Source organism: Strigops habroptila, chromosome 17 (genome assembly GCF_004027225.2).
Source record: "Strigops habroptila isolate Jane chromosome 17, bStrHab1.2.pri, whole genome shotgun sequence".
NCBI classification, from domain to species: domain Eukaryota; kingdom Metazoa; phylum Chordata; class Aves; order Psittaciformes; family Psittacidae; genus Strigops; species Strigops habroptila.
In genome coordinates this window covers 4,951,585-4,967,797 of record NC_044293.2, presented here as the reverse complement: position 1 = coordinate 4,967,797, position 16,213 = coordinate 4,951,585, and the positions used below count along the sequence as shown (strand labels likewise).

The 16,213-nt window shown below is 42.6% G+C and overlaps 1 protein-coding gene across 4 annotated transcripts in view; it reads left to right on the top strand.

Moving 5' to 3' along the window:
- ARHGAP32 (Rho GTPase activating protein 32) overlaps positions 1-16,213 on the top strand; it is a 190,219-nt gene that overhangs the window by 133,824 nt on the left and 40,182 nt on the right. For all 4 annotated transcript variants that reach the window (XM_030505266.2, XM_030505268.2, XM_030505267.1 and 1 more), the window contains 3 exons: positions 2,342-2,423; positions 7,057-7,107; positions 9,641-9,715. In XM_030505266.2, coding sequence (XP_030361126.1) covers positions 2,342-2,423; positions 7,057-7,107; positions 9,641-9,715 — 208 coding nt within the window. The remainder of the gene's footprint in view (positions 1-2,341; positions 2,424-7,056; positions 7,108-9,640; positions 9,716-16,213) is intronic.

Sequence of the window (16,213 nt, the reverse complement as noted above, 5' to 3'; positions counted from 1 at the left end):
TCGGATGTTGCCAAATCCTTTAATCCTGGCTCACGCTCTGACAGTGCCTTGCTACATCTGTTAAGATTAACTCTTGTGCTAAACTCCTTTACTTATACGAAATCAGGGAAAACTTTGCAGAGGAGGGAAAGCAGCATCTTTTAAATGGGTGGGAATGAGGCACAAGTAACAGGTTATGACCCTGAAGATGATCTCTTGGGGATCTTGAAAGAAAAGTTGGAATAAATAAGTCAGAAGATGTAAGCCATGAGAACTGTTACCAGGGAATTAACAGCAGAGAGCTTGTCAACACCAGCATGAGGGAAAATTCGCCTTCCCTGAAAAATACATCATAATTATTAGTTGGGAACATGGCAAAGATGACACCATGAGAACAGTACAGTGTTTTATTTGGGAATGGTTCTGAAATAGCTAAAAGTAAAGACATAAAAGGGTCTTCTTTCCTTTCTAAATTCATGTTTAGCATTTTATATTGCTAACAGGAAAAACATTATGTTACCAATCAAAGGCAAATGAGCTTTTGATTACAGGATGGGATTTGGGGCTGGATTTAGATCCACCATTTTTCACGGTCTCCCAAATGTATCATTTGTGTTATGGGCTCAGACTTCCACTGGATATGTATATTTTTCCTAGCATAAATATTGTCTCCTTCATCTCTTGTGCAGGAAATGTCCAAGAGAGTCTCTAAGCTATACTGAAGTATTTAAAAATCATAGAATATACATTGTTTAAGTATATTTGCCCAGAGAAGTTATATATTTTGCCCAGAGAAGCTGTGGCTGCCCCATCCCTGGCAGTGTTCAAGGCCAGGTTGGACACAGGGGCTTGGAGCAACCTGCTCTAGTGGAAGGTGTCCCTGCCCATGGCAGGGGTCGGAACTGGATGAGCTTTAATGTCCCTTCCAACCCAAACCAGGCTGGGATTCCATGATTCTATGAAATCATTTCTCCCTAGATATGGAGACTGTTGAGTGGCATGTGAATTCCTGCTGGCGCATCCTATTTCATCAGAGCATTAAGATCCTCGCCACACTCCAGTCTTTAAACTTTCCACTGGTTTAGACAGTCTCTGGTATTTCTCAGTTAGAGATGCAGGGAAAGCTGCTGTGATAAGGGTTGGTGCAGGAACACTACAAATGAACATTTGAAAGTAGTGGGTATGGTTAAGGAGCTCGTGTGGTATGTTCATCAGCTGTTCCTGGGATCAGTTTTCAGTAATGGATATGTGGCACTTTTCTCCCCTGTCCTTTGGCGACAGGGAAACTGAGGCACAAGGGTTGCACTGGCTTGCCCATGTTCAGAGGCACATCAGGAATTCTGGCTCTTGTTAGAGGTGGTTATGCTACATCACGCTCTAAACCCACTTATGTTTAGTCAAATCTCTGGGTTCTTACTTAAAAATGTAGAACTCTGCGTATTTTATTACCTCTGTTCTCAGTTCTAAGACTGAATTGAATTCAATATAACTGAAACCACATCTCTTAAACACAAGTGGTAAATATTCCATCCCTGGCAATATTCAAAGCTGGGTTGGACAGGGCCTTGGGCAACATGGTCTAGTGTGAGGTATCCCTGCCCATGGCAGGGGGTTGGAACTGGATGATCTTGAGGTCCTTTCCAACCCAAACTATGATTCTGTGATTCTATGAAACACACTTATTTGAGATGCTTCAGTAGTATCACTAATCACCCCAATTAGCTCATCAGACCAAGTGCATGCAATAAGGCGAGGACATGGTAGAGATCTTTGTGCATTCAGTGTGTCTTCTCCTAACTTAGCGCATGAGAATATGCCTTTTGTTCTGTAATGAGACTACACAGACAGGCAAATATATTGAACCATATTGGATTTCAGTTTTCTAAAGGAATAAAATGCTAAAGTGCTTGTGAATATGGTATTTTAGCAGTGAAAACAGTCAGGTGTTGGTGTGATTTGAGTATAGATGATTGAGCTGCTAAGAGCTCTTCCTTAAATTTCATGGTACATGCATGCAGTGCAGGAAACCCAGCAAAAGTCTTTCCATCTCTCTTGAGCTCCACTTGAGCTTTAGGGGTGTGTAGCACACTTGTTCTCTCCCCTCTGTTGCAAGTGGAGTATCTGTCCTGTGAACCAGGCTTAGAAAACAGACTCACAACAGTATTTTAGAGAACTAACTATTTGGTTTGTAGAATTTTTAGCTGCATCACTTTGCAAAAATACTTCTGTCAGCCTGGTCATTCTATGTTGGTCATGTTTCGGAGCATCAGAGATGAATCAGTTTAACAGTTGCTGGTTTAACAGGTCAGACGTTAAACCCACCACACTCAGTATTGTGCTTCTCTTTGTGTTTTCACTACAGGTTGGATTTTTCCCTAGTGAATGTGTTGAACTAATTAACGACAAAGTTCCTCAGTCCGTGACCAATTCTGTGCCAAAACCAGGTATGTGTGTTCAGGTTTATGATAAGTGAAATGATCTTTTTGGTGTTCCATGTATCTCCTTTATACATACGCACCATGTTACACTCTGTGCGTCGATCATTCTTTGTACGTACCGTGTTATCCTTTCTATGTGTCACTCATCCACACATTCCCTCTCTCTGAGTAGTTCCCACTGGTGAATGTCTTTCATCTGCAGTGTTTTGTAAGCTCCTGTCAATGTCCATCTCCTGCATGGTTTGAAAGATTTTAAGCTTGTAAGAACTTATATACATTCAGCAATCTGTAAGTGGTGATTCCATGCAACATTCTGTTCTTGGTGTCCAGAAGGTGTTGTCTGTTAGGTTATTTTCATACAGCATACAGGCGACCCAAAAATGTTTCTGCTGACTTAGATGGAATAGATTAATTAGGTGCTGAAAGCTTCCTTCTGTTTGAGGATTGATGAGGAGGGTCGGATTTAACAGCTTGGAATCCTAATCACTTCTGCTCTGGGTATATAACTCCATCTGCTTCCTACTGCCTTCTATATGGTGTGAAATCTGGGCAAAGTAATACCCAGCTTTGCTGAGGAAAGGGAAAATAAATAGAAAATGAGACCTTGGATCTATTCTGTGGTCATCCCAGTATGCACTGGAAGTGATTGCAGGTAAATGTGCTGGCGTAATGGAGATCTCTGCAGAATGTACTGGTGGTGAAGCATTTGTTCTTCTGATTTAAAAAAGAAAATCTATATATTCATATATATGAAGATAGATCTATATATCTTTCGTATCAAAAGAAGCAGTTTGAAATTGCTGATCTTTCTTAAAATGTTATGCAGCTGGCAAGTTGATCTGGAAGATGGTTAACTGGTGTGCTTTTCATCTATTTTAATGATGTTCCTTATCTTCGAAGATTGCTGAATTGATATTTTAAAACAAATAGATGTGATTCAAAAGTTTGGCTTTTACTAAGGGAAATGTGTTTTATCAGATCTTGTATTACAGCTTGGAACTTATGGTTCAGTGGTAAAAAGCCATCAGTGCACTGCATGAATCTACATGCTTCAAAGAGCTGACAGCTTAGGGAAATCGTGTCCTCAGCCTTTGGTATTGCAAGCCTTTGTTATTCCTGGGAACATACAAATGGATTTGTTGGAATCAGTGTCATGGAGAATTCAAAGCAATCCAAAGCACTGCAGCAGGTGGTCATTCCATAAATCCAGTATCTGCCTTTTGTTGTTTGAAGTTGATCTCTCAGTACTGTGATCAGCCACTTCTCTGGGCTCGCTCTGCTAAAGCATGTGGACAAGGGCAGCTTTAAATCTAAATACAGGCCAGGCTGATCAATACAATCATAAGCAAAGTGTTTGTTATTAAACACGGCTCAGGCAATGAAGTGTCATGCACTGCTAGTGAGTAGTTTCTTGCTAGGCTTTAATGAGAGATAGTGAAGCAGCATGGATTAATAGATCCTATTTGGCTTCAACAACACATGTGGTGGTGGATTTCCTCTTTCAGCCCTGGGAAATGGCTGTTATAAAGTTGGTACCAAAAGCCCATCTCCTATTAAAAGTAGTAAGTTGAAAGATATCACCAAGTCATGAGGTTGTCCCTGTTGACCTTCTCTGGTAGTTGTTCTGGGCACACAATTAAAGGCAAGAGTCCACTCCAGAGGAACACTAATGAGCTTTCAGATGTAAGGATTGCTAGAAGGAATGTCAACACTGGTTCTGCAGTCCCGCTCTGCTCTTCCTTTGCACACAGAATTGATGGTACCATTTCTTTGTACCATTATGCTTTCCATTTTTCCCACCTTGGGAAGTAACAGTGCTTGTATGGTGGAGACAGAAGGCTTAGAATAGTCTTCCTTGGGTGCTGCGGAGTTTGGCATGGGGCAGAAATGAACTGCTGGAGCACCCTGAGCAGCTTAAATAGCACTGCTGGGAAGTGGGATCTTTCCAGAGCCTCGCTAGGAATTGCATTGCTGGAATAGCACAGAAGAGCTTGTGTTTTCCTCACCCATATTCCGTGCATTTAGTATATGGCTTAAACATATAAGGTAGTTCTCACACACTTAAATGTCCACATCCATTATTTTTCTCTCTTTAACTATGTTTGAAACAGCGGATTGGCTTTTCCCAAGGAATAAGAGACTTTTCTAAAAGGAACCACTTGGAGCTTTTGTCCTTACTCGTCATTAGCAGAGTATTTCATCTAGAATTAATGTGATTTGGGCTTGATAAGAGATACTTAACGACATGCAAGCTTTATTTTCTTTCATCCAGATGTGTAGGACATTTTGTATCTGCAGCGGAAAGCTCTTTGCCATGAAGGAATTTACAAACATAGAACTCCTTGTGCTGTTTAGTTGTCCATAGGCTTGGCTGGGTTGAGGAATCTAATGAAAAGCAGATGGAAAGCGAAGAACTTCCTGCCCTGTGTTTTTATTATGATTTATAATGAGAGGGTTTGATTTGCAGAAGCGATGGGGACAGCATTTTAATAGAACCATAAACTACTGCAGTGGTCTGTAACACAGTACAAATAATGACTGAAGTTCAAATGGAAATGAGACGCAGGGAATGGGAGGGGAAGGTTGGGTTTAAGTGCAAACTCTGCTTTTAGAAGCAATATTTTCTTTGCCTGTGGACTCTAATGATAACTTCTTAGCCTAAATTATGATATTGAATGATAGCTGATATTTCAGAGCTAATCCCATTTACTGTCAATTTCAGTACTAGAATAGATGGAAGCAGCTTGTATTTATAACGGCTTTTGAAGAGATCCAGGATAAAGGTTGCATTTGAATTTCAGATACTTGATGAGAAATGAATCTCTTCAATATTCATTAGTAGAAAAAAAAGCTCTTTTGTTCTTTCCTTCTGAGTGAACATTAGGGAATTGCCTGTAGCATGTGGCTGTGTTTACTCTGCTCATTCCCTTCTGTCCATCTCTGGTTGGTCTTTTCTGGGAACGATGTGTCCGTGTGTGTGTTCATCTTGTGCCCACTCATCATCTTGGCATAGCTCACAGTCCCAGGCAGCATGTCTCAGCTATGTCTCAGTCTGTTCTTCCTCATAATCCTGGATATCTGTAGCTTCTCAGTCTTGCTTAGGACAAAAGAATGAATAACCCCAGCAGCTCTGGCCAAATTCCTGTCTCATCCATTCATTTAATTTGGATTTAACAGGTAAATGTACCCTTATGATACGAAACTAAGGACGCACTAAAGGGTACTTGTTAGTATTACAAGTTGTTGTAAATTAATACTATTTTTTTCAAACATAAATAACAGCTTAATCCAGGTCAACACACCAAATACAACTAATCTACTGACCTTCAGGAGGACTGGAATTTAGGTCTGGACCAGGCAGCAGACTCTGTTCTGACTTCCTGAAGGCTCTGGTACAGTGCTGAAGGAATGAATTTGAACTGCAAAGAATGCAAACTGAGCTACATTCACTGTGTTAGAGCTATTGCAACCATGACAGACCCTTCCAAGGTCATGCCTGGGTTGAAACAGGCCAGTTGCTAATCCCTGGGCAAAGAAGATTGTGAGTTTTCTTTTACAAAAGAATAAAAAACATGAAGAATAAGGTACGGATAGAACGTAGGTTCTCCAGAGGCCTGGGTTGAACAGTCATTGGCAATGATGAGTGCATAATGTTTTAATCAGTGGTTTTACAAAGAAAGTTATATATAATTAGTACCATTCTCCTTAATCTTGTAGAAATGAACTAGTTGTTTGGTGTTCAACATGCAACTGTCTCATTAAAGCTAAATGAACTGAAACTCTTACTGAGCCACGTCAGATCTCCGTTTTCAGTGTGAAAGGAGACAGGGAATAAACATCTCAAGGCCCCTAAATACAGCTCCGATGCAGAAGATGGGACATGTGCTTTCAGTATTGACAGAGCTCAGGACCAGTCCTCCAAGAAATCAAGTTATCTCCTGGGCTTCTCTCTTCCATTAAAACCAAAGCTCATACTTGGGGCTGAGGCAGAGCTAAGTCTCTGCCTCCTCTCCAAGTAATGATTTTCAGGAAGAACACCTTTTGATGATAGGAAAACAGAGATCTGTGCCATTATTATCTTTTTGCATGGAATGCGCAGCAAGATAAAGCGTATTAAAGATAAAAAAAGATATTAAAATAGAGGAAAGCTGAATGTGTAAGGAACCAAACCACAGGAAATACACATTTACAAATCTGGGTGTTGTTTTCTTGTGGAAGCGGTTGGCATTGTCCATCTGGACAAAGAAGTGTCACATCTTCCAGCCCTGCTTCTGACTCCACAAGGTACTTAAACGTGGGCTTAACTATGAACACATGCTCAGCAGAGGGTGGGAGTGACACGGAGGAATCCCATGCTTCCCTCCCTTGCTCAGCAGTGATGGGCCTTGTGCTAAAAGTTCAGACATGCAATATGTTTGGGGGGGTTTTTTTGAGCTGGGACACAGTGGCTGGGGAGTTGTTGGATCTTAAGGAATTTCCAAAGCGTTTAAGGAATAAAGCACCAAACAACTTGGAGGATTGGGGCTGTGGTTGTGTCTAGCCTAGCTGAGCTTTGTATGAAATGAACCCATTTCAATGGGTGCATGTTTTAACCAACTTTTTTGTTTTTTTCTTTCTTTTTTCACTTACTCCTTCCCAGTCTCCCCTGCCCACGGAGCCCGTCCAGCGTCCTGGAGCTACTTCCCCCCTTGTACGTTCTCATTGATTCCTTTTTCCTTCTTTCACTCTTTCTCTCCCTGTCTCTCTCTTTGTATCTCTTAAAAATTACTATTTTCTTCTATACTTGCAGGTCCAGGTGCTTTGAAGGGTATTTAGGGAAACCAAACTAAACCTTTAGTCTTGCATGCCTTTTTAAAAGCTCTTTGGACATAAAGCAGGGAAACAAAGAAACTTATTTTAACTCTTTTCTGGAAGAGATTATAAGATCATTTTGAATGAATAAAAGCAGAAGTGAAAGAAATTAAGTGCCAGGCAACCAAATGTCAGTTTGAAAGAAAGAGGTGATAAAAATGGGTGTTGGAGAGGAATTAACTGTTGTTAACCACTTGTGAGGGTGCTGAGGCACTGGAACAGGGTGCCCAAAGCAGTGATAAATGCCCCATCCCTGGCAGTGTTCAGGGCCAGGTTGGACAGAGCCTTGGGTGACATGGTCTAGTGTGAGGTGTCCCTGCCCATGGCAGGGGTTTGGAACCAGATGATCTTAAGGTCCTTTCCTACCCAAACTATTCTGTGATTCTATGATTCTAAAGTTTGTTAGAACTTGAAGATCTTAGAAGCAAAGATTCCTTGTTTTTTCTTTCTTAAGCTCAGAAGATGCTACTTGTGCTTAGCATCTCCCAGTGCCCAAAGTGAAGCTGTTATGTGGCTTATTTATTCAGAGAATCCTGCTTCCTATTACCATGGTCTTGTTTAGATCCTGCTACTGCTCATCTAACCTCATAGTAATGAGCTGGTGTGAGTAAAATCAGTTTCCATAGATGTACCTTTTTTTACAGTAAGGTTTCATTTACGCTTATCGATTCCCTCTGGGATGTTGTTTGGATTTCATACATCAGCCTTAAAACTGGATATAAAGTAGAGAGAGAAAGATATAAAAAACAAAATATATAGTATGCATATATATACACACACACACATATATATGTGCTTTCCCCATGCACATGCACACTTCCAGCCTGTTGGCATAGACACTGTGTGCTGATAGCCTTGTAACATGGGAAACAGGCACATGGTTCCTATTCGTGATGTTTTCTGCTGGAGAAGAATGTTGTTTGACAGCAAAAATCTTGTTTTGGAGCACCTTCCTGAGCATATGCTGACATTATCAAATGCTTTCCAGACAAAAAGGTAGAGACTTCAGAGAGGAAGAGGAGAACGTGGTTTGTATTTCAGATATATCTTCCAATACCTACAGGGGCCAACAAGAAAGCTGGAGCAGGACTTTTGACAAGGACATGTAGTGACAGAACAAGGGGGAATGACTCCACTCCCTGACAGAGGGGAGACTGAGATGAGATCTTCCACTGAGCAACTTGCTCTAGTGGAAGGTGTCCCTGCCCATGGCAGGGGGTTGGAACTGGCTGAGCTTTAAGGCCCCTTCCAACACAAACCGGTCTGGGATTCTGTGATACAGGAAGAGAGAGCAGATTTTTCTTAGGTTTTTCCCTCCTTTGTAGTCATGCTCCTTGAACCCACCAATGATGCAATTCCTGTTAAGGATCAGTAGCAGTTAACTTCATACAATAAAGGCAGGGTTGGGCTTTTTGCCCTTTTTAACATGAAAACAAAGAACAGCCCCATTCCTGGTTATTTATTGCAGCCTGACAGCTTAGCATTCAGTCACCCTCCTCCTTAAGCCATTGGCGAGAAGGAAGTGAAATCTTCTGGTTGGAATACCCCAGAGCACCTATACCATTTCTGCTCAAAGGTATAAGGCTTATTAAGCGCTTCTGCTGGTTTTTCATGTAAAATTAATTTCTTTTGACAGCCATGTCCCTTTGTGAGTCATGGAATTGCACCAGAGACCAGAAACTTGAGTGGGGCTGTGCTCAGAGCCCTGCTACAGGGACCATGGGCCACATCCCGGCCATGCCCCAGCGCTTCTCTGTGGTCTGCGCTCGTGGTTCCTGTTTATAATGTTCCAGTCCACCAAAGGTCATGGTTGTACCAGTGATTTAGGGAGATACTTAATGTATTTGTTAAGCGTGGAAGGTCCAAGGTCCTGTTCAGAGTTTGCCAGTGTTAGGGGGAAGTTACTTTCTGGGAGAAAGCTGGGGAGAGACTTTGGACAAGGGCCCGTAGGGGCAGGACAAGGGGAATGGCTTTAACCTGCCAGAGGGGAGATTGAGATGAGCTCTTGGGCAGAAGCTCTTCCCTGTGAGGGTGCTGAGGCGCTGGCACAGGGTGCCCAGAGAAGCTGTGGCTGCCCCATCCCTGGCAGTGTTCAAGGCCAGGCTGGACACAGGGGCTTGGAGCAACCTGCTCTAGTGGAAGGTGTCCCTGCCCGTGGCAGGGGGCTGGAACTGGATGAGCTTTGACGTCCCTTCCAACCCAAACCAGGCTGGGATTCCATGATTTCTCTAGCACTGTCTCTAACTGCTGTCTCTACAAATTAAATTGTTACTCTCCTGCAGTTTGTTCCAGGAGATACTTTAACTTTGTCCTTTCTCTTGCCTTCTCTCTGTCCCTTGTCCTTCTTCCCACCTGACCTTACTTACGTGCAGATCTGGAGATGGATAGTGTAAAGCCAGGCTCTGCGTATGTTACAGAGGCTCTGAACCACTCCCAGCCAAGCTCAGGTAGAGCCCATTGGTGTCCTAACCAAGTCTAATGCTGTATGTGATAGCAATAACCATTTACTAACACTCTAGGTTTGGTTACAGAAGCTAGATGTAGTTGAAATAGTTTATTAGTCATTTTATTTCTATTCATATCTGTTGGCTACAAGAGCTGAGGCCTGATTCTCAGAATCCACCTTCTCACAGGCAGGTTTTCCACAAATGATTTTGTTCAAGTCAATGAATCCAAATCTTAAGAGTATGCTTAACATAACTGGGCTTGTATTGCAAGTGCTCTGCAGTATCAGGACTATGTGACTCTTGGTCTGTGTACCATAAATTACCTTCTTCCCCCTCCCCGCAACTGCTGGATTTCTAAATATAAAGTGTTCTTCTCTTCCCAGGCTTTCAATTTGTGTCTCAGAAAGATATCTGCAAAGAGTGTGCCAAACCCCATTTGACCATGTTCTGGAGGAAAGAACTTGCTTGAATAAGAGAGAAAAGAAATGTGGTTAAATCCTATAGTTTGATGGCAATGTAAACAACCCTAATAGCAGAAAACAACTGTGTTGTGTTGTCCTTGTCATGACGACATCGTTAGAGCTTTCCAGAACTAGCATTAGGTAAAATCAAAGTGCTCCAGTGGAACTGAGCAATGAGATATGTCTCGGGTATGTCTTAAATACATGCCATGTACTTAACCAATTTGATCCTCAGTTATTGAGGGCTGTTTGACAACAGGCATTTCAATTGGGTTTGTTTTGTTAAATCAGATCTGGATTTCTGTTTTCCTGGATCAAAGTGCTTTGAAAGAAGATGTAAGTGGAATTTTAGGAGAGGCTGAGTAGCAAACTGTGTAAGTTTTGTTTTCCAGAGGGCTGGATCAGGGTTTTACAGTAAGGCAAAGTGTTTCTTGCAAAGTGTTCAGGCAACGTGTTGACCTCTCATGTCCCTCTGTTTCATCCAGTCCTTTCATACTGTGGTTGCAATGCATTTGCAGGGTAACTACCTGTCACAGAGATCACCCCAGTCTGTTCTGCAGGTAAAATGAATTGCTTAGTGGCTGTTTGGTCCTGAAGTGATGCCAGTAAAGGCAGCCAGCCAGCACTCGCTCGGGACCTGCTGTCTGTGATGCTGCTTTTACATTTCGGGTTACTAAAGAGACTAATATTTGTGCAATTCAGTGATTTTGAAGTGCTGGGTAAGTGGCAGGCATCTTTTCTAATTGCATTTCAACTGATTGCAAATCTTGTGGTTGCCTATGTGTAACGCTCTGCCTCTGCTGAAATCTTCATCTCTATTTCCATTGTTACCTTCTAAAGTCACCAAAGATGGATTTATTTTTAAACTTAAGGGCTTTATTTTACTCCCATAATAAGTGTTGGATGCTTGCTTTGGAAAAAAAAAAATATATATATATATATTTAGCAGTATTATTTTGCTGTTAGTTTGCATCTTGGATACGTTAGGAATGCCAAACTTCGTCTTCCATAATTATATTGCATTGGTTCTTGCTTTCAGTGCAAGAAATGCTGATAAAGTGCTTATTTAACCTGAATCACTCCAGTAATTACCTGGTTGTAGGAGAAGGAGATTTATTGCAGTGACTGAACACAACTCTAACATGTTCTATTGCAGTGTTTTTAGTCTTTTCAGGTCTTCAAATTCATGCACAGAATTGTACAAATCATAACTGCCACAGTGTTTTCCTGTTGGTTTTTCATTTCCTTGGAGTCTTCCTTTCTCTTTGCTCTCCCTCCCTTCTTTAAAGTGATTCTTCCCCCTGCTTTTTTTCCTCCTTAGCATTTTTTGGCTGAGCTAGAAAGGGACAAGGACTGTGGGCTGATCTGTGGAAATGCTGCTATATAGAGGATTCATCTGGTCCTCTCTGAAAGTCACACCATAAAATCTGTGATTCTGCTGGAGAAGTATGAGTTTGAGAGAACAGCTCCGTTGAGCCTGTGTGCTGGGAACAGATAAGTGATTGAAACTCTAAATGACAGATACCGTGTTCACTGGGCACGGAAGCATGGATAGGTATGATGAGCATCCCAACTGCAGCAATGTATGTCCTGCCTGGGTACTAAAAAATTGGGTTGCCCAGAGAAGCTGTGGCTGCCCCATCTCTTGCAGTGTTCAAGGCCAGGTTGGATGGGGCTTGGAGCAACCTCTGACTATGAGAACATGTTTTTCTGTGCAACTTGCTTTTGGATTCAGCCTTCAGCAGCAAATCTGAAATACTCTTCTTGTCCACCTAAATAAAATCAATAAATCTTGGTATAAGTGAGGGACGAGCAAGAATTTGAAGTATTTCAAAGCAGTTCCTAAGGATACACAGCGTTAGGAAGTCAATGTATTTTTTGTTTCCTTCTTAAGCCTTTAATCCTTTACCAGTGCAGATGTTTTCTGACAGCAGGAGTGAGAACCAAGCACGCATTTTGGCAGGATTTTTAAGCACCATGGTTGTGGTTCTTACCCACAAACTCTGTGGAGTTGTTGGTGATGTTTGTAGTCAATGCAGTATTTGCAGTGCGAACAAATGAGGTATTTTGGGAACATTTCCTGGGTGCCGTGGAAACACGTCTGGATAGTTATCAGGTATTTGAGAGTAAATTGGTTGATGTTTTCTTCAAGAGGCCTGGATGAGAAAGTCTGGAGTTTCCTGTAGAAGAGAAGGGATTTGGGGATTACTGATGGGTCCAGGGTCAGAGGCAGAGGAAGCTTGGCAGGGCAGGAGATCCATAGTTTGGGGAAGACCAGGAGAGAGTCTGGACTAAATAAAGGGCATCTGCAGTGATGAAGGGTATACAGTTTGGTTCTGCTCTTTCATTTCTATCTTTTGTAGCTGAAGTAAAAAGAGTTTTCTAATCTGGCACAAGACTTGTCTGAGCCCTCTCACCTGCAAGCATGGAGCCTTCCTCATTTCAGGCAGTGCTCATGTGTGCAAAGTAGTTATTGCACATGAGCATTGCCTTGCACAAGTGCAAGCTGAATAAGGTGATTGCTCCTTTGGGCTTCTTTGTACAGGACCAAGTGGTGAACATCAGTGAATGTGACCTTGGGCTCCAACTCCAGGCTGGGTTTGCACTCGTGCCTTTCCTGGCACAGCTGTGGGTATGGAAAAGATCACACCAGAGCTGGTACAGCCAAAAATACCCCCCTAAGGACCCAGGTGCGGTGTAGGCACGGCCAGAAGAGTCCCTTTGCTAGCTTAGGTTGTGGCAGAGTTCTGCCAGTTGGGAAGCATCTCCCATCAGCACATCCTGCATCTCCACTGGGAGGCACTACTGGTGTAACCACAGCATTGGAAGCCACTTGGAGTCTCCTCAAGTCCAGGAAACACAGATAAAAGGACAAGACAGATATAATTTCTGCATTCCCTGTAGATTTCTTCCTCGTGCGGGGTCACTCTCACCAGTGAGGCTTTCTGAAGAAGCTGAACCCATGGGCTTCAGGCTTCCCATGTTTTTACAGGTAATTTTATGGCAAATCTTGGCCATGTTTCCTGGAGGAATTATAATTGGAAAAGAAAGCGTGGTGTATGGATTTGTATGCATGAGTTCAGAAATAATTACATAGCTCTGTAAATTGTGTAGGTAAGAAAGAGCTATATTGATGTCTCTGTTATGGAATCCTTCATGCCTTACCTCTTTGGAGAGTTTTGGTGGAGAGTCTACCAGAATAGGATGACTGGTTAGGAAGCAAAGTGGTAAAACTTGGCTGAGCGCAGGGGTGTTAGAGGCACTGATGTGCTATTAATAAGGCCAGCTTGCTTTTCACATGTTCTGTGCTTCTTTCTCACTCTGCCTGCTCTCCACTTATTCAGGTTGGGGGGGTTGTTATTTTTAAACTAGATGGTTTTTTCCTTTCACACAAGCTCTGTCGAAATAGGACCTTACTCTAATAATAGTTGGCTTGAGCAAAACTCCACAGTTATGCTAAGAGCTTGGAAATCATGGGAAAAGGTGGTTTGTTCTGCTCTGCTTTTCCTCTGCTTTCTTCCTGAATAATTCTGCAAATCAGTGTGGGAGCCAAGTTGTGGCTTAAAAACATTTTCATAGAATCCCAGAGTGGTTTGTGTTGGAAGGGACCTTAAAGCTCATCCAGTTCCAATCCCCTGCCATGGGCAGGAACACCTTCTACTAGACCACATTACCCCAAGCCCCTTCCAACCCGGCTTTGAACACTGCCAGGGATGGGGCAGCCACAGCTTTAAAGCCATTTCCTCTTGTCCTATCCCTACCTGCCCTTGTAAAAAATATACACTGGCAAATCCCTGTGTTTGGCTTTCTCAGAAGGTCTTGGATTGGGCACAGCTATGGTGTACGTTGGGGAGGATCCTTAAGTGGACATGTAGAAATGGATCTCCTCCAGCAGCAAGGCAAGAGCACTCCTGCCCCTCTCTGCCTCTCCATCCCTCGCTGTCCTCCCTCCTTTTCTTCCCATCTCCCTGGTAGTGAATTCAATAGCTGCAAAGAGCAGCTCACAGCATTACTCTGGGCTCTAGGACTCGCTTTGCTAGCTTGTGAATCAGCCTGGCTCTACGATTAATTCACAAGTCTTTGCTGATCTGAAGTTTCATCTGCTGGATTTCATTTAGGAGCTTGTCTCAATGCCGTGCTCATTCTTCAGCATTTAATCCTGTAACTGCAGTGGGAAGCTTGCAGCAAATTCTTTGTCTTGTTCTCATGGGAACTGCTTTTGCTAAAGGAAAGGCAAGTAAAAGGCCGCTATTACCAGCTTGGCTACATATTACCTCATTCCTGACTGTGTTTTTGCCTTTGTAAATGCAATATTTGCACTATTTTTCTTGCAGACCTGGACAGCCATGGCAGACCATGGCTACGTCCACCAAAAGAACAAATCACCCTCTGATTGTCCAGGTGCTCTGTGACAAGGTGATTCCTTTGTGTCCAGCCTGGTTTCTGTGAGCTCTGTGAATCGAATCAAACCACTTTGATGTTGTCCCAGGACAGTCTATTGCATGGTGTGCTGTTCTGTTGGGGTTTCTTTAATCTCTGAGTCTGCTTTCATCTATAATCTTGGTTTCTCCCCAAACCCCTTTATTTAAGAAGGGAGGGTTGTTTATTTGGGGGTTCTTTTTGTGTATTTTGAGAGCATTTGATTGCAGGATGCCAGGTTGGACAGAGCCTTGGTCGACACGGTGTAGTGTGAGGCATCCCTGCCCGTGGCAGGAGTTGGAACTGGATGATCTTAAGGTCCTTTCCAACCCAAACCTTTCTATGATTCTATGATAAATCTAGCTGAGTAAGACTCAGCACTGAAAAATACTGGCTGCCTAACTTCTAATAATGGTTTGAAGCTTCCTCCAGCAGTTGAATCTGCAAAACCAGAAAGTGAAAGAAGCTACAGAGTATATTAATAACAGTTTTTAGGCTCTCTGCCTTCCCAGTACTTCTATCTGAACTAACTTTTGCAGGATAGATTAGAACTATCCAAGGAAAAGCCTATGAGCTCCCAAGCAGAGGAGTCACGTCCCTGTGGTGATGTGAACACGCTCCTCAGCGTGATGCAGTGATGTGCCAAAGGCAGAATTGCTGTTTCCGGGTGTGGAAGAGCCGCATCTCTGCTTCCTCAGGTTTCATTCCTTAAAGAAAGACGTTTTGTAACAAATATCAAGTATTTTTCTTTACAGGAAGCAAAGTGCAGGTGAGGAAAGGTGTGCCATTGTACACCATGTAGTAAAGTATCTCCTCAAGCACTGTTGGTCATCAGGGCACCAATTTTCAAAGGTTTCTACCTTTGTATTTCTACCTCGAATTGTTGTCTGTGCCTTTTGCATGTCGATTTGGAAGAGCATTGCTTCTGTGGTGTTCATTCCCTGTTTGTGTTAGGATATTACCAACTTTTATCAATAGGTCTGATAGGAAGAACGTTCCTGGGATGGGGGTTTGTGTCAGGAAGAAGGGTTTGTATTCAAAATCATAAATAAGCACATGCAGAACTGGATTTAGGAGTCATGCTTGGCTGCTAAGGAAAAAAGTAATGTGATAGTGTGATCATTGTCCAAGCAAAACACTTCCAGTAATAAATCCCAGTATAATAAGCAGCTGGAGAACGGGCAATATTTGGAGATATGAGTCAGCAAACAATTTTGAAAATAACCAGTTTCTTGAGGAGAAACTGTGAACACCAAAAGAAACAAGTTTTACCCTCCTCATCATGAAGATGTCTGCATAAACAGAAATAGATTCCTCTTTAATCTTCTGACCCTGAGGTTGCCCAACTCCTCAGTGAGCACACATTTTAGTGTGTGACAGCAATTACTGAGATTGATAAACCAAACAGCAACAGTATTTTTTCCTCAAGCATGAAATAAATGCAGGTAAGGCAGAAGGCAGGAAGGTTTGTCCCAAGTTTCCTGAGCCCAGTGACCAGCTTGGCTTTTGTCCCTGCTGCGGGGTGGCCGAGCAAGTGATGGTCAAGTCAAGTCACGGCATGTTGTGCTTCCTGCCCCAGAGCATGGTGTGCTGGGTTTGGAGCTGGGCTGTAAAGCAG